Source organism: Garra rufa, chromosome 14 (genome assembly GCF_049309525.1).
Source record: "Garra rufa chromosome 14, GarRuf1.0, whole genome shotgun sequence".
In the NCBI taxonomy this organism is placed as follows: domain Eukaryota; kingdom Metazoa; phylum Chordata; class Actinopteri; order Cypriniformes; family Cyprinidae; genus Garra; species Garra rufa.
In genome coordinates this window covers 24,267,799-24,290,926 of record NC_133374.1, presented here as the reverse complement: position 1 = coordinate 24,290,926, position 23,128 = coordinate 24,267,799, and the positions used below count along the sequence as shown (strand labels likewise).

General features: G+C 37.6%; 1 protein-coding gene across 1 annotated transcript in view; it reads right to left on the bottom strand.

Moving 5' to 3' along the window:
* The window catches only part of med13b (mediator complex subunit 13b), a 47,003-nt gene that overhangs the window by 5,535 nt on the left and 18,340 nt on the right, over positions 1-23,128 (bottom strand). Inside the window, exons 7-26 of the mRNA XM_073817651.1 lie at positions 21,765-21,924; positions 21,539-21,646; positions 20,752-21,456; positions 17,290-17,506; positions 17,173-17,203; positions 16,971-17,092; positions 16,567-16,651; positions 14,573-14,766; positions 14,281-14,480; positions 7,172-8,076; positions 5,828-5,995; positions 5,518-5,741; positions 4,192-4,381; positions 3,745-4,105; positions 3,447-3,663; positions 3,173-3,364; positions 1,786-2,009; positions 1,552-1,694; positions 1,311-1,469; positions 1,050-1,193 (exon numbers count right to left, since the gene is read on the bottom strand). Coding sequence (XP_073673752.1) covers positions 1,050-1,193; positions 1,311-1,469; positions 1,552-1,694; positions 1,786-2,009; positions 3,173-3,364; positions 3,447-3,663; positions 3,745-4,105; positions 4,192-4,381; positions 5,518-5,741; positions 5,828-5,995; positions 7,172-8,076; positions 14,281-14,480; positions 14,573-14,766; positions 16,567-16,651; positions 16,971-17,092; positions 17,173-17,203; positions 17,290-17,506; positions 20,752-21,456; positions 21,539-21,646; positions 21,765-21,924 — 4,749 coding nt within the window. The remainder of the gene's footprint in view (positions 1-1,049; positions 1,194-1,310; positions 1,470-1,551; positions 1,695-1,785; positions 2,010-3,172; positions 3,365-3,446; positions 3,664-3,744; positions 4,106-4,191; positions 4,382-5,517; positions 5,742-5,827; positions 5,996-7,171; positions 8,077-14,280; positions 14,481-14,572; positions 14,767-16,566; positions 16,652-16,970; positions 17,093-17,172; positions 17,204-17,289; positions 17,507-20,751; positions 21,457-21,538; positions 21,647-21,764; positions 21,925-23,128) is intronic.

Sequence of the window (23,128 nt, the reverse complement as noted above, 5' to 3'; positions counted from 1 at the left end):
AACATTCATCTTATAAAAGTATTTATGAATTTGCAATTCTGTGGCGTAAATGCATTTATGGCACCTTATCTTCATCAGACAGTCAGTGTAAATACATCTAATGCCACTTCAGATGCAGCTTTCTCTGCAGTGGAAAGATGGTGTTTGTTGATACTGATTTCATTTGAAAGCTAACAAATCTACAGTTTCTTATTATTCTAACTGAATTAATTGACAATATGTAAGAATTTGATGTGAAAGATGACACATTTAAAAAGGTTAGGGGGAAAAATGACACTAATTTCTAAACATAGTTGGAAATGACATCTGTTTTGGTATATGCAGCAACTAATTTTCAGTCAATTGTCATTTCTACCTCTTTCTAGTCACAATTTTTTGAGAGTTGTTTAAGTGAGAGAACATCTGTAACTTTAGATGTAACCAGATTAGGGGAATTTGTAATGTTTAATAATCTTTTATTATGCAAGTAATTTTTTAAATTTTTTTTTTCAAAAATATAGACTTTTGTTTGTGTATGCTGTCAATTATACATTTTAGAAAGAAAATCAGCAAAAATCAATATCGACAGGTTAGATTTACTAAAAAAAAAAAAAGAAAAAAAAAGAAAACGGAAATCGGAATTAGCCAAGAAAATTGCAATCGGTGCATCTCTAATATATTGTAAAACAACTGCACTGTAAAAAAAAAGTAAAATTAATATTTAAACTTAAATATAAAATTAAAATTAAAATATAAAATTAAAATTGCTTCGCTTTGAAACACGCAACGAAAGTGGACTTGATGAAGGGATTAAGTCAAATTGTGCTTTCGGTTTTAGTTTGTTTGACAGATACTGCGCCAAAGCATAATGGCCCAAAACAACTTTAAAAACCTTTTATGTTAGAATAAGAAGTTTAAATATAGATTTTTTTAAAATACACTTTCATATCATCTTGTGACCACGATAATATATACAGTTTTGCTATCGGGATATCACAATATTGATAATACAGTTACATCCCTATTAATAAGTAGAAGTGCTTGGTGGGGTAGATGTGAAAGTGACTGACCGTTGATGGGATTGAAGGCCTGGAGGCCTGCAGAGGTGGGGAACACAAGGATGTGAGTGCAGGAGGTATCCTGAGGAGTGTTTAACTGCGACTGCATGTTTAGGGTTGTGCTGCGGCCAAACACTGAGCCCGTGGACACGGAGTCTGGAGAGACAGAAAAGGGAGGAAAAATTATGAACTTTCATCAAATATTCAAAAGTTTCTAAAGGATACAGCCAAATGCAAAACAACCGCTCTGTGTGAAAGCGCCACATTAATGACCTGGCATGATGACAAAGGAAGCCTGTGGTTCCATGGCGACTAGACAGGTACTGAGGATGCTGGGACTGTCCGCGGCAGAGATGCCGCACATCCTGCACATTTCCTTCAGTCGTCTGCTGAGAGACTGCAAGTTTCGCCTACTCAACAGAATACTCCAATCTGATTGGAACAAAAACAGCAGTTAGATCAATAGCAAAGAGCACAATGACAAACAAACACTCTGCATAATTCCTAAACCTACCACGTAGCTCTCCGTGACCTATCCTTCCGAGCCGGCCAATCACAATGCGCCAAGGAAGTGAGGTCATCTGTACGAGTCCCAGGCACCATTCCCAAAGTTTCTGAATGCCCTGGCGTCGTGCAGAGCCCTTTTTCCTCCGAGCACTGTGTGAAAACGCACAAACACACCAGTCACAAACAGAGGCCTGGGGTTAAGCAAACTAAGCCAATTGAAGACCAACTCTCAAGTGCTCACCGGTTGGGTACGTCGATGCTGATGACGCAGGTTTCCAGCAGCTCTCCGTACTGGTCTGTGCATGAAGCCAGGAGCCACCTCTGGTCATGTGAAAGGCAGTAGGCCACAAACAGCACGTTGTATTTTTGGGCAGCCTCTCCGAAAGTCTCACCCAGCTCTGTTTGCTTGTCCTTCACTGGTGCCAGGACGAACGGCGGTGCGTAGAGATGTAAACACTCTGGTCTCTGAAAAGGGCAAGAACCAAGAGGTCAATATTACAATTTGGACACAGTCCTATTTTTATATAGTTTTGTATTATTTGTGCGTCTCAGAATTGATTTCCTGCCTTCAGTTGCCTTCTTTTTTTTGATGCCACAGACCCAAAAATAAGATGATTTATTTGTGAAACACCCTATTTTAAAACATAAAGGCAGCTGTACACTACTGGGTAAAAGCTCAAGAAGTATCTATTATATATTACCATCTATACCATCAATGTTGAAAACAGTTTTTGCATCTCAATATGATTGTGGATATGGAAGCCCCATTTAGTTTCAGAGTTAACATCTCACAATTCTGACTTTTTTCTCTGAATTGTGATACAAACTCGCATATCTGAGTTTGTTCTTTCAGAATTGTAAGATATAAACTTACAATTGCGAGTTATGAAGTCAGAATTGTTCATTTCCTCAGAATGGTTTATATTCACAATTCACAATTCTGAAAACTGTGAGAAAAAAAGTCAGAATTGAAAGATACAAACTCAGAATATAGAAAAAAAACGTCAGAATTGCAAGATACAATCTCGCATTTATAAATTTATATCATGCAATTCAGAGAAAAAAAGTAATAATTGCAAGTTTATCTCGCAATTCGTATAACTTATAATTTTGAGTAAAAATCTCTTGCAATTGCGAGAAAAAAAGTCATAATTGTGAGATATAATTAAATGCTATTCACTGAACTTTCTATTCAGATGAGAGCATCCTGACAAATTTTCAAGTTTTCAATAGGTTTTTTTTTAAATCGTATTTTTGTTGCTGAGCATTAGAAACTTAAGTCAAAAACGGTTTCTTACTATTGTAATTACTGCAAACTTTTGACCGATAATATACATTTATATTAATGAAAATGCATTTTTATTGAGACAAATACATATATATAAAAAAGAATATACTCATTTATATAAAAACAGTAACTATATATCAACAAAAAATATCAACAAAATTATCAATAAATTAATGCATCTATTATTAATAGTAATATTATTCCTCTGAACTTCTCCACAGACTGCCTTGCATTTATAGAAATAATGAAAGAAACGGAATAAAAATATTGTGTAAATCTGTATTGAAATCTATTGAATTTGAAACACTTTGCCTAATACACTGGCAATTATTAGGAGTACCTCTTTGCTCTGTAGTGCAGTGTCAATGGCCAGGCCGGGGCCGAAGCCTGTTAGCGTTTTGACGTTAGTGGAGGTTGGCAGACGCCGTCTGCACTGAGTGTAAACTGAGAAAGCCAGAGACTTCAGGTGCTGTGCGTATATATGGCGCTCCTCACTCCAGACCGGCTGCAGTAAGTACTGACTGGGTATAATCTGGGAAAAAAACAAAAAAAACAACACAGGTTGTTTAGAACCAAGCAACATGACATTATAATCAGATCAGATGTATACTTACTTGGACATATACAGCATTCCTGATGTGAGGAGGAAGAGTCTGAAGCATCTCTAGGTAACAGCGAAGAAGACTCATCGTCCACACGCAAGAATCGCTGCCTTGTCCAGTCTCCTCATAGCTGAACGGGTTTACGATGTAGATCACTATAGAAGGAGGATAGGTGACGGCATGGGAGTCTCCGTCAGTCGGCACTCCCACTTTCTCTCTCTCCATTGTGCTGTGACACAGATAAATCACGGATCAGAGATCACACTTGAAAGAATCAGTATCAAGATTGTGTGTATGTGAAAGATGGTACCTCTCTGCGGGCTCAGACTGGACCTGAGGTTGACTGGTGGCTGACGTGCCATCCCCCAGAGTCCCTGCACTCTGACCACCACTCGGCTGGCTGGACTGCAAGCCCCCAAAAGGAGGCAGTGAATTGGGCTTGGAAGACGGCATGGTGCCTATGCCCTGAGAGCAGGAGGAAGAGGAAGCAGTGGTGGATGTGGGGGTTGCGGCGGTGGTAGTGGTGTTAGTGTTGGAGGTGCTGTTGGTGGTTGGTGTGGTGTTCTGAGTGGCTGTTGTGGGGCTGCCAGAGTTGGAAGTTTGTGTAGAGCTAGTCGGGTTTCGTTGGGAAAGCAGTGAGCTGTCCAAAGACTGGGATGCCAGAATGGATGCTGAAGAGATAAGAAATATTATAAGACTATTGCATTCATTTTGTCCGCACAGCATTGAAGAACTTTTAATTTGGTTCTACACATACCCAAGTCGTGACAGCACACTTGAGCGTAGAGTTTGAGCTTGTTAAATGCCTCGCTGCTGCTGTTGATGGTTTTTGGAAGCCAGTCAGTGAGATTCTGATCCGTGAGAGGTTTGGATCCAGTATCGTTCACCATCACAATGCCATCAGCGTGAGACTTGGAGATGGGCCTGTGCTGACCGAGCCGACAGGACTGTCGAACAATTATAAATCATGTCAAGTCAGTTGAGATTTCCTATATAGTATATAATAGTTTTACAAAAGTGTACTGAACAAATTCAGATAAAGTTGGGACATTATTATTAAGCAACATTTACCAAATACAGTTGAGGTCAAAAGGTAACATACACTTGTTAATTATTTTACCAAAATAAGAGGGATCATACAAAAAGTCCCTTGTTTGTCCTGAATAGTTAAATGGTCCAATGTTCTCCAGAAAAATCCTTCAGGTCCCACAAATTCTTGGTTTTTCAGCATTTCTGTGTAGTTGAACCCTTTCCAACAATGACTGTATGATTCTGAGATTCATCTTTTCACACTGAGGACAACTGAGGGACTCATATGCAACTATTACAAAAGGTTCAAATGCTTCAGAAAGAAACACGATGCATTAAGAGCCGGAGGTGAAAACTTTTTGTATTTGAAGATCAGGGTAAATTTAACTTATTTAGTATTCTGGGGAACATAAGCATCTTAATCATCTTCTGTAGCTATTGAAGGGCAGTGATAAATTAAATAAACATGATATTTAGACAAAATAAGAACAATTTACCATCTTCTTTTAGTTCAAAAGTTTATACCCCCTGGCTCTTAAGGCATCATTTCTCCTTCTGGAGCATCAGTGAGGGTTTGAACTTTCTAGTTGCATACGAGTCGCTCAGTTGTCCTCAGTGTGAAAAGATGGATCTCAAAATCATACAGTCCTTGTTGGAAAGGGTTCAAATACACAAAGCTGAAAAACCAAATAATTTGTGGGACCTGAAAAGATTTTTCTGAAGAACAGCAGGCAGTTTAACTGTTTAGGACAAACAAGGGACTCATGAACAACTATCAATAAACAAAAATAACACAGCTGTAGATCATTAAAGTAACAACAGTATAAAGAATCAAGTGTTTGTAAACTTTTGAAAAGTGTCATTTTTATAAATTATAACTATTATTTTCTTTTTTGGACTATATGGAAACATCTTTTATTTGAAATATCTTATTCAAGTATACATTTTTTATGATCCCTCTTATTTTGCTAACAATTTACATTTTGCAGATTCTCCAAGGTGTATGTAAACTTTTGAACTCAACTGCAATGCGAGTTTATTAGCTTGTTCTAACCTCATATACAGCTGTCAAGTCTCTAAAGAAAGTCTTGGCTCCATTAAGTAGGGCTTCGTTGTCGGGACACACCACCATGTATCCGATATCCCGCTGAGAGCTGTATGGGTCAAGCAGAAGCTTCTCCCAGTATGGCAGAGCAAAAGGAGACAGCACCACAAAGTCATACTCGTAACCCACCAGTAAGGTGGGGATGGGGAGAGGCTCTGGAGATTCATCTGTGCCTAAGAGAAAAGAGTTGTGTGAATATGGCTATATCGTATATATTTATAAACGATGCAGAGGATGGTGTCTGTTGAGTTATGCCTACCATACGATCCCCTGCCAGCCATCTTGTGGAACTGCTGCCAGGTAAGGGGGCCCTGGACTCCCCAAGAGCGCACAGACCTCTTCTTCTGGATGGTGTCCTGCAAGACAGGCTGCAGCGACAGCAGCATTCTCAGCACGTCCTGGGAGAACAGCATGCTCATGTCGAAAGCTGCAGGGATGCAGAGAGAATAGTGTTTTACAAATACAATGGATTTGACTTCAAACAGACTTACTGTTAAACACATTTAGGGCCAGATTTACTAACAGCATGTACCAGCGCAAATCACCTTTTGGCGTTAAAATAGTACTGTCAGGATTTACTAAAGACGCACAGTGAAGAATTAGCGCTGAAAAATCGTGTACAGTTATTTTTGCACCTGACCTTATTGAATATGCAATTTGAAGGAGTTTCTCTTTCAGACACAAAATTTATGGGAAGAGAATATTAAAATGAATCATGCAAAGTGATTGACTAACATTTGAGCTCATCAAAATACTGGTATTTGTGCCATATTTAACCCCTCAAAAAAGCATGTCTTAAAGCAGGCAATAATTTGCACTGCTCTTGGTAGATTGCACTGGTCATTATGGAAATGATCCAGCTGCGTCTGTTCTTTAATGTGCGCACTGCCAGTATATCACATGCAGAATTTCCCCTCCCATCGAGGCTTTTATGGAATTGCATTCTAGTGCTAGCGTTTAGTAAATCTAGCCCCCTAGTTTGAGAAAGCCATTTTGTAGGTTACTTGCACAATTTGCTACACGTCTACATGAAATGAAAAAAAAATCACAATATCTACTTTCTAAATGCATGCTGATCTATTTGTGAACACATAGTCATAACTGGATCACTCTGGTAACACATGCTGGATTTCTCAGATCATTTTGGCCCTCTTACAATCGACTGCCAAGCTCGCATTCTGTTCTGCCTACAATCAACAACTGGCAAACTGAACCAAATCCTGCTCTTCATTTGTTTCTTTTCCACTGATCTGTTTCATTCAGATGTACGCCACAAATACAGAATAAATGAACTGTCGCTACTTCAAAGATGCATGGTCAGAAAGCTCTCGAATTTCATCAAAAATATCTTAATTTGTGTTCCGAAGATAAACAAAGGTCTTTCAGGTATGGAAAGACATGAGGGTTAGTAATTAAATGACAGAAGTTTCATTTTGGGTGAACCATCCCTTTAAATGAATAAACCACAATTAAGTTTGTGACTTTAGAAGTTAAAAACAACAGTTGCAGAATTAATATGTTTCAGTTTAAATTTAGATTTTATGCATAAGGCATTCTCAAGTCATATTAAAGTAAAAAAAAAAAAAACAAGAGGAAGTCTCACCATTGCGTTTGGCCCAGTGGTGTAAAGAGGAGCTCTTGACCAGTGTCTCATCGACTTTTCCACCAGACATGTTGTCCATGAACTGTCTGCCATGCTCCAGAGCCAAGTAGCAGTCACTATAATAGTCCCTCTCCTCCAGACGCATGGGGAGCTTGAGACTGGTGCTGGGATGTTCTGGCCTGATGATGGGGGAGAAGGGGTTAGTGCACAGGTCCTGCAACAGGAGGATTAGATCATCCGGGACCTGCTCTTTAAGGGCCGCCCCTCTCTGAAGGGAGGCTGCACGAACAGCCTCAAAGTGCTTCTCAGTCTCCCGTCCGGCATCCGAACCCCGTCCCATGATGTCCAGTTCGTCCTCCAGAAAGAGGCCGGACCCATTACCATAGCGCCGGTTCATGACAGCGCTAAAACCACAGGAGCAGAGTTCCATGCTTGAGTACTGCGAATCCATGTTGGGATCGCTGATATAGACGCCCACATCCGCCCCTGTAATGTTCATGTTGCAGACGCAGATGCAACAGCTGTCGAAGTTGCAGTCCTTGAAGAGATTCATGACCGACTCGGAGAGGATGAGGGTGACGTATAGGCTGTGAGCTTCCGGGATGGAGGGCACGGTGGCCGGCTCCACTGAATTTAAAGGTCGACAGGTGGAGGGCGTAGAGGCGGGTGAATAGAGGTCGGAGTTTTCGTATTTCAGTGAGCCCTGGACACTGGCAGGGCCTCTGGGGGTGCGTGGGGTTCGGGGTGTCCGTGGTGTTGGGGCGGAGATTCGAGGGGTGGCGGGGGATGGCAGGATGCCAGCGCCACTGTTGCTGGGTGGGGCGCTGTTAGACATGAAGGTGTTGTGTGTCTGAGGGGTGCAGCTCTGGTCCTGCTCAACTGCACTTCCTACACTAGGGATGTTACTGTTGAAGAAGAGGAGAAAGTGTTACATATAGTGGCTAAAATGTGTGAAAGAAAGAAGACTTTTTAGAAGATTAGTCTAAAAAGAACTTATATTGAAGCCAATCTGCCAAAACGACAAGTTGTGGAATGTGCCATTTTATAAGGTAACAGTGTGGCTAATCCTCACCTCTGCAGAAGATGATCAACACCTGCTTCTACATCACTGCCTGTTTAGCGCCGCCCACCAATTCGCACATGTAGTGTTAATAAAGAGAGAGGCAAACGCAGATCTACGCAGAAACCAAGCGATAAAGATGGCTCTGAAGACAACAAGATGCCTAAACCCTACAGTCTTTGCATTGCCTTCCTTCTGATCCCAACATTAGGAAATAGTGGATGAACTTCATTTTTAATGAAGTTCCAGACCACGTCAGTAAGAACATTTTACCACAGATTCGTTTACAAACAAGACACAAATCGACAGAACACTTTCAAAAAGACTGAAACTAAAAGACGATGCTGTGTCGACTATAGAGATGCTCCGATCAGCATTTTTGGGGCCTATCACTGATTACCGATCACCAAGATCATGATCTGCCGATTGCCGATCACTGCCAATCACAGAATGGCAGGGTAATGGGAATCTTTGATCTATAATCTAGCAGAGTTTGCACCATTTGTAGAAATGAAACTAACTCTAAATTAACTATATTGAAAAAAAACTGTAGAAATAGGCTACAGTCAAGATCTTGAAGAACCACCAAGTTAGGGTTATAGACGATAGTATAGTGCAGAGGTTCTCAACTCTGGCCCTCGAGGTCCACTTTCCTGAAGAGTTTACCTCCAACCTTGATCAAACTCACTTGCCTGTAACTTTCTAGTAATGATGCAGAGCTTGATTAGCTTGTTCAGGTGTGTTTGATTAGGGTTGGAGCTAAACTCTGCAGGAAAATGGACCTCGAGGGCCAGAGTTGAGAACTCCTGTGTATTGACAATAGTTCGAGATATTGCCAGTTGCTGATACCTTCCCTGCTGAAAAAAACAGCATATGCTGGTTAGGTATGTTTTGGTGCTGGGATGCTGGTTTTAGCTGGTTTATGCTGGTCATGTTGCTGGTCAAGGACCAGCATAAACCAGCAAAAGAACCAGCATGGACCAGCAAAGGACCAGCTAAAACCAGCATCCCAGCACCAAAACATACCTATCCAGCATATGCTGTTTTTTTCAGCAGGGAAGGTATCAGCAACTAGGGGTGCACCGATCTGATATTAGGATCGGATATCGGCCCCGATATTGAAAAAATAGCTTTTTTTTTTTTTGTTTTGTTTTTTTCATTTCTACTACTACATTTTATTTATTTTAATTTATTTTAAGTAGGGCTGGACCAGATTATTTGAATATTCGTTCGGTGGGTTGGCATTCGATTTAAAATTTTGAGATAAAATTTTAAATTTTATCTCAATTTAATTGACTAAATTTAATTGACTAAAGTACAGTTGGGCTCACTTGAATCGTGGAAGCAAAACTAGGGCTGTGCTGTCACAATGACAACCGCGCCTCCGCGTTCAAATGCACGCAGTAGGCTAAAGCTGACCACAAAGCCCCAGCAAAAATAATTACCATGAATGTGTCGTGGGAAAAAGTAAGGAGATATTCAAATTATTTATTAATAAACAAGTATTTGACACAAAGATGAAGTTGACGCTGGTACATGATAGTAGCTACATGACCCCATCTGCTCACTGGATGCGCCTTTAATGCCTAAATGCATCTTTATGGTTTATAGCTAATGAAAGAGTTTTGTTTTCGATTTGAATTATTTAAATTATTTCTTTACAGTTCCGGATGATATATTAGTCTTACCTTTATGAGTAAAAATTAAGTTCCACATCGCACCAGCGCTTCCATGTCCTGCAAAGCGTGCTTCAGCTTTACTCTCCCCACAAACGATTGGATATGTGCCTAATAGCACACATTTATCTAGGTTAAAAGATTAAACTAATATTGTGATATGCTTTAAGTTTTTAATATCTATGGATTTTAATTTAAATCGTGATGACTTGAGAAGCCTAAATTGGTCTGCCGCTGGCCGCTTCGTTACTTTAAAAAAACAAAAACTTGAATTTAACAAATAAAAAGTGTTCCAAATATATTTCTAAATTTACTTTATAACCTAAATAAACGAAAATAAATGTAATCACTTTGCTATTAAAAACAGCAGCTGTGTAATGGGGAAGAGAAAGAGAAACAAGACCGGTCGGACTCAGGCCAGTAATTCTGATGAGCTGTCGAGGTTGTTAAGATTTTTTTGCAACAAATGTTTGTTTAACAGCCTATTTAACATTATTATTTAGGCTAGTTTCATATTTAAATGTATTATTTCTTTGATTTATTTTAGCATTTTGTAGGCTGCTTGTTCACATACGGAAGTGCTCAAATAAACACGTTTGTTAATAATGCTTGAGCCTAATTTATTTTGGGTTTCAAAATAATAGACATATGTATTTTCTATATAGGCCTATATACACAAACGTTATATATAATGTATATATATTTATTTACAAATAGGCCTAATTTAGATATAAATTTATTTATATATAAACACCGCACCATTTTTTTTCGTTCTTCCTTTATTTAAATAGCCTACCCTTTATGGTGTCAATAATTACTGCGCTGCTATTTTGATTTGGGAGTGATTTGTTTGTTAAAAAAATGTTAGGCTATCTTATAAAAAGTATTGCTCTTAACAGACCTGTGTGTTTTGTATCACTAGCGCAGTGTCTGTTCTCGAAGCAAGCTCTGCCTGCGTGAGGCGCGCCGCTTCCAACTTGCAATGTTCTATTACAATTTATTAATTCTGAACATGTTATGTGTCCATACTCCATATTGCACCAAAATGCAACACTGCACTCCCTTGGGTCCACAGCAAAAATCGATTGGATGAACTGTTCTCGACATAATAAATGCAAACAGAAAGACAATCCAGCCTTTATTAGAGAGAAGAATATGTTCAGCCCCTCCCTCCGAAGCTTCGAAGCTCAAAAAATGGTATTCGGACCAGCCCTAATTTTAAGAAATTTGATTACATTCTATTTTCGATTTGAATTCAGAATTGTTCTTTAAATAACAAATAAATAAGTATTCAATACATTGCATCTGTTTTGTCTTAGGAAAGTTTGGTGCCTGTAGTTTCTTCTACATGGTGGAAGGAAGGTTTAAGGTGGAAGGTATGCAGTTTATTTTTAATTCAAAAATGGTATCGGATCGGTATCGGGTATCGACAGATATACAAAGCCCAGGCATCGGTATCGGGACTGAAAAAGTCGGCTCGGTGCATCCCTATCAGCAACTGGCAATATCTCTAACTATTGTCAATACACTATACTATCGTCTATAACCCTAACTTGGTGGTTCTTCAAGATCTTGACTGTAGCCTATTTCTACAGTTTTTTTTCAAAAGCTATTTTTAGCCAATATCGGCCGATCAATCGGAGCATCACTAGTCGACTATATTGGATCCGACAGGAATGTCGCACCACACAAGTGTGAGTAACTGGTCACTATTGGCTTTGTCTGTTATTACAGAAGTTTTGATATGTACTTGTGTATTTATGTGTCTATCTGTGAAGGATGTAGGCTGTCAAACATACACAACTGTTAGCCAATCATAGCAGTGGATGTTTACTTCAATCTACAATCCGCAATTCGCTATTCAAACAGAGCATTTTCATGAGGCGGGTCAAAACAGGACATAGCTCATTTATTCTAAATTACGATGTTTTTGATGTAAAAATCTTGATAACATTATAAGTGGACATCGGAGAACAATACAAAATAATAAAAATGGCAGTTTAAGACCCCTTCAAAAGTATAAACTACATTTTGTCTAAAATTATGGGAAAAAACTAGGGGTGTAACGATACACATTCGTTAAACAAACCCTATTACATTTTGAATATAAAAGATCTTAAAGTGTGTAAAATATAATATTCTCAGTGCCACTGTGCTCAACAAGGCAGCCCAAACGACCTAACAGGCAACATTCCTCTCCCACACACACACACAGAAAAACACTACTCCAGTAGGGCTGTGACGGTGAGGTAGTTTGTTACAGTTTCCCTTATTTCCTCGCATTTAAATAAAGTCTTGTAAAAGTCTGTGCGCATTTTACTTTCATTTTCGAATTAGCAGCAATTCTGCTTCAATTGACTGAATTGACAACAACAAAACCATGACATCACTGTGTCGTATTGAACTGAACCGTGAATTTTGTGAACCGTTACACCCATATTTCGCCACTTTCTGCTTGTCACACAGTGGAAATCTTTAGTCACCTCGTCAGAACTTTCTCAAGTCAATTAAATTTAGAGAGACATGATCTAATTCCCAACTGATTTCTGATTCTGTTTAAAGTGTTTAAAGTGATTCGCTGCCAAACTCTGTGTAAAGATTCAGCATAAAAGCTGCAACATATGTCTGCTCTGACTAGCCAATAGAAACAGATAGCAAAGTGGCTCTTTGGATGTGCACAAGAAAGACTTGAGTGTTATACATCATGTCCCAAGACAAAATTCAAAAAGTATGGGTTTGGAAAGATGTCTAAATGTTGAGAAGTCTCTTATGCTAACCAAGGCTGCATTTATGTATGGGTCAAAATGATTAATTTTTCTTTTATGCCAAAAATCATTAGGACATTAAGTAAAGATCATGTTCCATGAATATATTTTGTAAATTTCCTACCTTAAATATATCAAAACTTAATTTTTGATTAGTGATATGCACTGCTAAGAACTTTATTTGGACAACTTTAAAGGCGATTTTCTCAATAATTCGATTTTCTGGCACCCTCAGATTCCAGATTTTTAAATAATCGCATCTCGGCCAGATATTGTCCTAACAAACCATAAATCAATGGTAAGCATATTTATTCAGCTTTTATGTATAATTCATTTAAAAAACATTGACCCTTATGACTGGTTTTGTGGTCCATTTTCACATATTATTATTATTAAAAATATGTATTCAAATAAATACTTTTATTCCTGTGATGGCAAAGCATTACTTTAGTGTCGCATCCTTCAAAAATCATTCCAACGTGCTAATTTGGAGCCCAAGAAACGTTTCTTATTATTAGCAATGTTGAAAATAGTTGTGCTGCATAATATTTTGGGGGAAAAAAAAAATTACTTTTCAGGATTCTTCAACTTTATTTATATTTTATGACATTATAAATGTCTTTACTATCACTTTTGATTAATTGAATTAATTGAATGCATCCCTGCTGAATAAAAGTATTAATTTATTACAAAATAAAAAATAAAATCCCATAAAACGGTAGTGTTTATCTGCTCCGACTAGCCAATAAAAAACAGATTAGGTGGGTAAATACAGAACTAATTTCAGAATTTCTGTTAGCTGCTTTAAGATGTAAAATAAACCACATTCAGCCTTTTTTTCTTTGCTGAGAAACTAATCTGAGGCCTCTGGGTATGTTTGTTTGAACAGTACTGTGGCATTTTTGAAACACTGCATACTGCTTTTTTGTATCTGGATCAAACCACAAAATTCACAAGCATTATAGTAGTTTGAGGGAAAAAAAGAACCAGTGAGCCAACGTCTCTCTGCTTCTCTTACAGTTTAAGTGAAAGTACAGCTGTGGTTACTCTGCTGGGAACTGACTCACCTGTGGGAACTGACTTCATTAATCCACTAAAATCCCATTGCAAACTGTCGGTAAGTTATTGTAAAATAGCTTAGTTTTTGTTAGTTTTGAGAAAGGGTTCAGAAAAACATCAACACTAAAACAAATGCAGGTACACATTCAAAAAGTTGAGTGCGCATGCCATCAATGCTCTGGACACATTCCTCAATTAAGGCTGCACTATCATTAATATTGAATGTCTGTTTTGGGCTGGCAGCTGCTTGGACCACAAACAGGAGAGAAGAGTGTGTTCTGTGCTTGTTAAAAACCTGACCCACTTACTTCAACCACCACCTGCTAAATATGCACAACCTCCCACCCTCATCCACCTAAATAAGGTAAATTAATCTGTTTAAAAGCCTTTTAGGCTTCCATAGATGCCAACAAGCTGATGGAAGCTTGAATTGCTCAATGTCTCATTAAAGCTTTGTTTGTTGCAAAACAACCACCAACACTGAAACTAAAACCTGCTAGACGGGAGGAAGAAAGATCCCTAATTTCTTGGCTGTCGTGGCTGTCATACCTGTCCTTGTTGAGGAAGGTCATGGCTGCCATTGGCTGCAGCATTTCCAGTTTGCCGACTGTCCAGCTGGGCCGGTACACACACTCTTCTGGAAGCTTGATGGGAAGCAGACACTGGCTGGGCAGCGTCTTCAGAGGGGCGTAAAGGGAGCAGCCGATGAGCGCTTGGCAGGACTCTGGCTTGAACACGTAGGAGAAGTCCTGAAAATATGACAAAGAAACAGAGTCTTGCATCACAAAATGCCTCTTCATGAAAATATCCCTGGGAATTCACAGCGGTAATTAAGTTCTACCTTAATCTCTGAGGGTTTGGGGCTGCAGAAACCCTCCTCCACCTCCATCTTGAAGTTCCCGCTGATGGTCCCGTCCAGAAGAGAGAGGCCAGCCGCTGACTCCGTGTTGCCCATGTTTATAGGAGAGTAGCCCATGATGATGTGCTGCTCCAGTGATGGAGGGGTTGGGAACATCTGGTGCAGGTCTGCAGAGCCTAGATCAATAAACACACACAATGAAGGAACAGAATTTTGGCACTATAAATAGAAAATAGGTAACAGATGCTTGCCATTAACTCCTCAGTCTGTGATGACTTGTGCAGCACAAAAACGTTTTTTTTTTTTTTTTTTTGTCTGAGAAAACATGTAGCTCAGCTAGGAGTCTGTAGCCTCAAGTAGGAGCCCTTGCAATGATTTTTCTAGAATTGTATTACATTAAAATTTGGGATAACAACAAATAAATAGCTGGTATTAAAACCCTATAGTATTTCCTAATTTAAAAAACAAACAAAAAGCAATTAAAAAAAAATGTTACAGTGTTATTACAGCAGTTACTATTATAGTATTCATTAATACTTTGAAATCTTATTTTCAGTTTTCATCCTAATTTAAGGTTTAGTAATTGTTATATTAACATTTGCACTTTAAGTTCTAAAATGATTAACACTAAAATGAAAAACATTTCATTTCAGTTGTATTTTTAATAATTTTAGCAACTAATTTAAGTTATTACTATATTTATTTTATTTTATTATTGACATTTATGTCAACTAATAAAAAATTATATTAAATAAAATATTTTTTTAACAAGTGAATTTAAGTATCACAACATAATGTAAAAAAAAATATTTTAGATAGTTGTGACTTTAAATAAAATTAGCTAAAAAATGAGCTTGCACAATATCAGATAACTATTTTCAAAATCTTTTAATATATTTTTAATTAAAAAAAAACAAAATAAAAAAACTGATGTTTAAAAAATAAATAATATATTTTTACAATTTTAAAACTGTTAATATATACACTCCAAAAGTTTGGGATCATTAAGATCTTTAATGTTTTTAAAGAATTCTCTTATGCTCATCAAGGCTGCATTTACTTGACCAAAAAAAACATTAATATTGTGAAATAAAATTAAAGTTTCAAATAATAGTTTTCAGTGATGCAAAGCTAAATTACATTTACATTTGTTCTAATATGCTGATTTATTACTTCATTATCAATGTTGGAAACTGTTGTGCTGCTTAATATTCTTTTGGAACCTTTGATTTTTTTTTCTTTTCAGGATTCTTTTAAGAATAAAAAGTTAAAAAGAACAGCATTTATTGAAAATAGAATTTCTTTCTAACAATATAAGTCTTTTTATCACTTTTTAGCAATTTTACACATCATTGGTGAATAAAAGTAAGAATTTCTTAAAAGAAATAATAAAAATGTACTGACCACAAACCTTTCAATGGTAGTTAATAATGTATATTAATATATTATATTACAGTTTTCCATTTTAAATAAGTGCTGTTCTTTTTTAATTTTTATTTATTAAAGAATTCTGAAAAGAAAGTATCACAGGTTCCAACTAAATATTAGGCAGCGGAACTGTTTTCAACTGAATACTGGAGTAATGATGCTGAAAATTCAGCTTTACATCACAGGAATAAATTCAATTTTAAAATATATTCAAATAGAAAAAGAGTTATTTTACACTGAAATAATATTTAGCCATATTACAGTTTTTTTCTGGAGTTTTGAGCATAAGAAACTTCTTTTAAAACATTAAAAATCTTACTGATTCCAAACTTTTAAACTGCCATATATATATTTTTTTTTTATTTTATTTTTTTTTTTTCCCTACAGAAATATATATATATAAATTATACAGATTTAAAGGCAAAATTCCCACTCTCTCTATGGATAATATAAACTTAACATGCTCACACACTTCCAGTAACAGTTATTAGAACAAATGTATGAGTAAAGATGCAGATTCAGCAAGGTTCATGAACTGAGGCACATACAAGGCAGGGGGTCTGGCGCTGCAGGTTTCGGTTCTTTCCCACCAAATTTTTCCTCTGCTCCACCAACAGCTCTCCTGGATCCAGGCTGTTTGGAGTAAGACAAAGAAACACTCACTTTAATTGCTCTACTGTTCCCCTAGTTCAGCAACTAAAGAACTTTACGACCACCTGAACGGTTTTCTAATGAGGCAGGAGATCCAGCAACAAAGCGGTTTCTAATTTGGCTTCATTATGAAAATCTCCATATCCAACAGATTCATTTCTGCTGGAGCTTCACAAAGTGTGATTCATAGCAAAAAGTTACAGAAAATTTGATTATGATATTACGCTTTATTTAAGTTTGAACAGCTGGCCTTCTAACTTTCCACATTACAGTTAACTGGCGAGTTCATAAGAGTACTAACCGTCAGGTCATCCTCGTCAGAGTTAAAGAGGTTGTCCAGGTCGTTAATGGACACAACCAGATCCGTCTCATGAAACAAGCTGGTTGTAGGAAGTGGTTTGCTACCACCTGACCCCTGGGCATCTGTGTGCAAAGAGAACATTTCTCAGAAAAAAAATTAATCATTTATCAATTATTATTAAGTGTGAGAAAGTAATACTTACCATCAGAAGATGCCGAACTGCCATCATCCCTCTAAAAGAAAAATAAATAAGTTAGTCCTCTCACTTTGAGAAAGACAATCAAACAACAATTTTCTAATCACTGAATCACTGTCTGACCTTATTTTTCTTTCCGGCCTCTCTCTCGGTTCCAGGTTTTTTGTCTTTATCAGAGAAAGTAAACTCCTCGTCTCCTTCCACAAATGCGTAAGGGTCAGACTCACGCTCCTGGTCTCCATCACACACAGCCGCAGAGAGATGCTGGTTTTTCTTTTGCTCGTACATCTTTACCAGCTCTTCCGACACTTTCAGAGGCCTCTTGGAGGAGGACATAAACCTGGAAAAAACAACCAACATTGTGTTACAACTCTAGTTGGAATCAAGTCATACTGATTAACCAATCAGTTGGCCCAATACTACTTACATATTTGTATTTACCGTGATAGATAGCTTAATAACTTAAGACAAAAAAAGGAAATTAAGGTATTTGAGAAAAACATTCCAGGATTTTTTTTTTTTACTTAAGTGGCGATCAACAGGTTGAAGGTCCAAACTGCAGTTTCAATGCAGCTTCAAAGGGCTCTACACTATCCCAGTTGAGGAATAAGGGTCTTATCCAGTGAAATGATGATTTTTAACCACAAATGCTCATCTTGCACTAGCTTGACTTCATGCATTACCTAGTCATGTTGGAAAGGTCACTCGTGATGTAGGTGGAAGTACTGACCCAGTGTTTACAAAGTGAACATGCAAAGAAAGTCAAACGCCCGATGTTGACCGATTTTGAAGTTAAAGGAGAAAATGAGATGAAGTTTTCCAGGTTTACAGATGAAGAACTAACCACACATGACCTTTCCAAAGTGATTACGTAATGCATGAAGTCACACTGCAGAGCTAGTGCAAGATGAGCATTTGTGGTTAAAAGGTATTTAATTTTTCGTTTCACTAGAGAAGACCCTTATTCCTCGGCTGGGATCATGTAGACCCCTTTGAAGCTGCATTGAAACTGCAATTTGGACCTTCAACCCACTGATCTCCATTGAAAAGGAGAAAAATCCTGGAATGTTTTCCTTAAAAACCTAAATTTTTTTCATTTTAATTCAGGAGTGAACTATTTGTTTAATACTTTAATATACAGTAGTCAACATTTGAAGTGGATCAAAAAAGTTGTCCTAAAACAAGAACAGGTATTGTTTTGGTTTTAGGACAACTTCGATGAAAGGTTTTGATCATAGACTGTAAAAAATATGGACGTAGTATCCGTGACGTCACCCGTAGGATTCTGAAGCGCTATTTTGAAGCCTGTTGTGGGCGGGATTCGGCCGTCGCCATCTTGGAATTGCGTCACCGCGCGTCACTCCCGGATAATCAAAAATGGGCAAAAAGGCGGGATGTGGGTGGAGCTGGTTGCTGAAACCACGCCCGCCTAGCGCGACAGTGGTGACAGCAGCGGCAATCCCCCTGTCACTCAAGTGGCTGCACCCTTAATTATGCTGAACTTTAAGGCTTAATATAACTTAAACGGATGAGTTATAAAAAAATTCACCCCCCTCACAGTTGACATGAAGGGCAAAACTAGCTATATAGACCAAAACCATTTTTTTGAACCAGGCTGTAAACATACTTTTTTCTGCTGTAAAGTTGGCCATTTTAACATGGGGAGTCAATGGGACTGACTCTCTTTTGCAGCCAGTCTCTAGCGGCCAGTCGATGAATTGCATTTTAAGACACTTCCGTGTTGGTTTCAATAGAGAGAGCGGGAGGTTGCCCCTTGGTTTTGATCCACTTCAAATGCTGACTACTTTATATTAAGTAGGGATGTAACATTATTATCAATCTCGTGGTATCACGATGGCAAAACGGTCATGATATCATTGTGGTCACATGACGATATGAAACGATAGGTCTTCCAGGCAAAAAGTGTCATTTTTAAACTTCTTATTATAACATAATAAGATTATGCTTTGACACAGTATCTGTCAAACCAACTAAAACCGAAAGCACAATCCCTTCATAAAGTTTTTTCGTTGTGCGTTTCAAAAGAAAGGGCACACTTCGTTCAGGCAATCAGCTCGTGATCCGGTGTTATCCACGCCTCAGAACGGCTCAGTTCACACTGAATACAAGTGTTTATTGCATGTGCTGTGGTTAGTGTGTATTTGGAAGTGCAACAGCCACAAATTATGCTTTATTTTCATGGCAGATGATTACAGTAGTTCACTAGATTTGTAGAGAGAAGTGTTTCTTTAAGCCCGTTTTCACTGAAGCTGGAGTTTTCCATCAAAATAAAGCTCTACTGTTGTTTGCCTCAAAATAAAAGCATAAAAGTGCAGTATGAATTGCTGACAGCTAGCGGTTTTAAACCGGTAATGTTACTGCAGTCCAAATTCAAAATATCTCTTTCAAGTGTAGAAATTAGGAAAGTATTTTAATTTATCTACTGTAGTGTAAAGCAAAAATAATATACCTATAAAATATTAATTTTCATTTATTTTACAGTGCAACTGGTTTACAATATATGGCTATTAATGTTAATGAATACCAATAATGCAAAATTGTTATTATTATTATTAATATATTTTAATTTTTTTGGCTTCCTAAAACACCAGTGTGAATGTAATTTAGACTGAGACAGTATAACACAAATAAAGATGGTTGAATCTCTGTCAAAGTTCAGGTACAAGTCAATTCACTTGATATTTCTGACTTAAGTTTTCTAAGTCAAGAACATGGGTTGGAGCTCTTAATTCTGAACTCTCAAAGTGTATTAGATGGAACAATTTAACTTTAATATACAAAATGTATTTTTTCCCCCAAGTCTTAATTAGTCTTATTTTTTTTAAATCGTAATAATATTGTATTGTGATATGTTTATATTGTTACATCCCTCATTAAAGTGTTTATTTAAAAATATATTTTAATATGTTTGTAATCTAAAAATTAAAAAAAAAAGATAATTACATTTTTTATTTTTTCACTAAATCAAAAACATTAAGTGTGTAGCAAAAACCTGAAGGTAAACTCTCCTAATGCTGAAATAGTGGTCATTGCTTCAGCAACTGTTCACTATCTGTTCCAGCAAAACATCATTAGGTCACACAGAGTGCACCATAAAACTGGGCCAGAAACAGGGTCCAAATCAACCCATCTGCCTCTGCCATCAACTAACATCACCAATTAGTATTGTGGAAACTAAGCAAAGCTTTTCATCAAAGCTGGCTGATGTTATTGACAACCACTGAAGCAAAACAACTTGCAAAAGTGCCAAAGTAATGTTCTTTATGGAAGCGTAACTTGCCTTTTACTTTTACAGTTTGTTATTAAGATGTTAAATGGCTGACCTATTCCCAGGCAAGTAAAAAAAAAAGAAAGCTTCCTTTTTCAAAAAGGCAAGGACATGTTTTGATTTGGATCCATTCTGCCTGCCAAACAAAAACTGGTGGTATTCAGTTCTACTAAGCTAAACGACTATTTATTTTTAACTGCACTTCACAAAGTAGAAAATGTGCTGTTGGTACTTAGTGTAATTTTAGCATGAACACCACAATATCACTATTGAATGCACAAGGCTAGAGAACTCACTCTGTGACTGACACAACACCATCCTGGCCTCCGGCCCTGTTACCATCTTCGAATAGTGTGACCACAGGAAGCTGAGGCGTGTGGAAATCCGTATTCCTCCCACCAGGCACCCTAAAGTACTTCCAGGGGTTATGCGTCGTATCCTCGTTGGGGTTAATGGCAGAGCCCACGTATACGGTGGCTTCTAGGGACTCTGGGTATGGAGGTGGGCAGGGTAAGGGCAATGGGTCTAGCAGAGAATCATCTGGGGGTTTTTGGGGCACCAGACAGGGCTCAGAGGAAGGAGGGTAGAAGTGTTGGTGCAAGGGCGAGGAGGAAGTCTTTAGGCCGTCTGCCGTCTCTTCTCCACGCTCGCAAGGGTGCGGGCTAAGCGGTGGGGGCTGAGGGGAGCCGGCCATCTCGTCAGTTGAGCTGTGCATCATTGGCGTCTTGTTGGAGGTGACGTCAGCATGGTGAAGGCTGGGGTAGCGGCTGTCCTCGTGGCTCTGCAGACAAAGCCTGTGAACAGCATCACCCTGTTCCAAGTTAGGCTGTTCTTCACATAGGGAGCTGCGGTGGTGGAAGGGCGTCTGGGGCCTTTTCTGCTGCTTGTCTCCTTTCTCCAGCTTCTCCGCCATCTTGTGTTTGGTAGAGGGCTGAGGAGGTTGGCCAGCAGATGGAGGATGCCCTGGGGTGCTACATGCCCGCTGTTTCTGGTTCTTAAGCCTGGAACGAAAAGCGAAAGCTCAATGTCATCAGCCGGCTTCATCCATTCATTAATTTGTGTTAATTACATGTCATTTCATACCTTGAGCAACTGCACTGTGACCTCTGAGACGACTCTACAAAGTCCCAAACAGAAGCTTTGTCCGTTTCTTCCTCGCAAACTCCATTAGACATGGTTGAAAACTTTCTCCTGCAAAAAATAAACCATAGCACATGCTTGAAGTTGCTTTGTTTTTACTGAATAAATTTCCCATTGCCAGGTAATTTGCTCTGGCTCATCAGTCAAGCTGTAGGTTTTATATTCATACTTGTTCTGGGCTCGGTTAATATTGCACTCTTGCCAGACTCGCTCCCCCATTTGCCTGGCTAGCCGGCGGGGGATCTTGCCTCCGTGATGACTGCTGCTGTCCACATTAAAGGCGCCTGACATAGCTGAGAGTTTCACCCACTTCTGGGCAGGCTGAGAGACTGCAATAGAGGGGAAAAATCATTACAACTAAATGTTTTGACAGCAACAAAGAATGTAAGTGTTTGTCTGGTCTTATTACATATAATTCATCACTTAACATTTTAATAAATAAATAAAAATAGAAAAAAAATAAATCACATGCTGTACAAAATAAATATAATAAAAAGAGACATACATTACATAAATAATTACTTTTACATAATGTCAAAAATCTACAATAAAAATGCTATTTTTTTCTGCATTATTGCTGTAGTAAGAAAAAAATTATGTAAATCAAATCACACAACATAACATTTCCATTAATCAATGGAATTCAAACGGAGAGAAATCATGTAACTTATGTAGCACTAATTATTTTTAAAATTTTCATTTACACTACCAGTCAAAGGTTTTTAAACAGTAAGATTTTTAAAGTCTATTCTGCTCACCAATCAAAAACAGTAAAATTTTTAAATATTTGTATTATTTATAATAACTGTTTTCTATTTGAATATATTTTAAAATGCAATTTATTCCTGTGATTTCAAAGCTGAATTTTTGGCATCATTACTCCAGTCACATGACCCTTAAGAAATCATTCTAATATTTATGATTTTCTGCTCAAAAACATTTATTATTTTGTTGAAAACAACTGAGTAGAATTTTTCAGGTTTCTTTGATGAATAGAAAGTTCAGAAGAACAGCATTTATGAAACAGAAATCTCTTGTAACATTACAAATGACTTTATCATCATTTTTGATCATTTTTTTTAGCCTCCTTGCTAAATAAAAGTATTAAAATGCTGATCTTTGGATCTTTCTATCCATCAAAGAATCCTGAAAAGAAAAATTTTACTAAACTTTTTTTTTTTATCTTGGATCAAATGAATAAATTACATTTTAAAATATATTCAAATAGAAAGCAGTCATTTAAAATATTTCACAATATTATTGCTTTTGCCGTATTTTGGATCAAATAAATGCTGGCTTGGTGAGCAGAAGAGAATTCTTAAAAAAAAAAACTATAAAAATCTTACTGTTCAAAAACTTTTGCCTGGTAGTACAGTCAACCTTGTCCATTTTCATCCTCCTTTGAGAAATGTATTTTTAACTCATACACATGGTTTATTTTACCTCATCTAGTGTACGGATTTATTATAAGTTACATAATATGTAAATTAATATCAAAGACTTTTATACACTCTGTCCACATTATTAAAACTG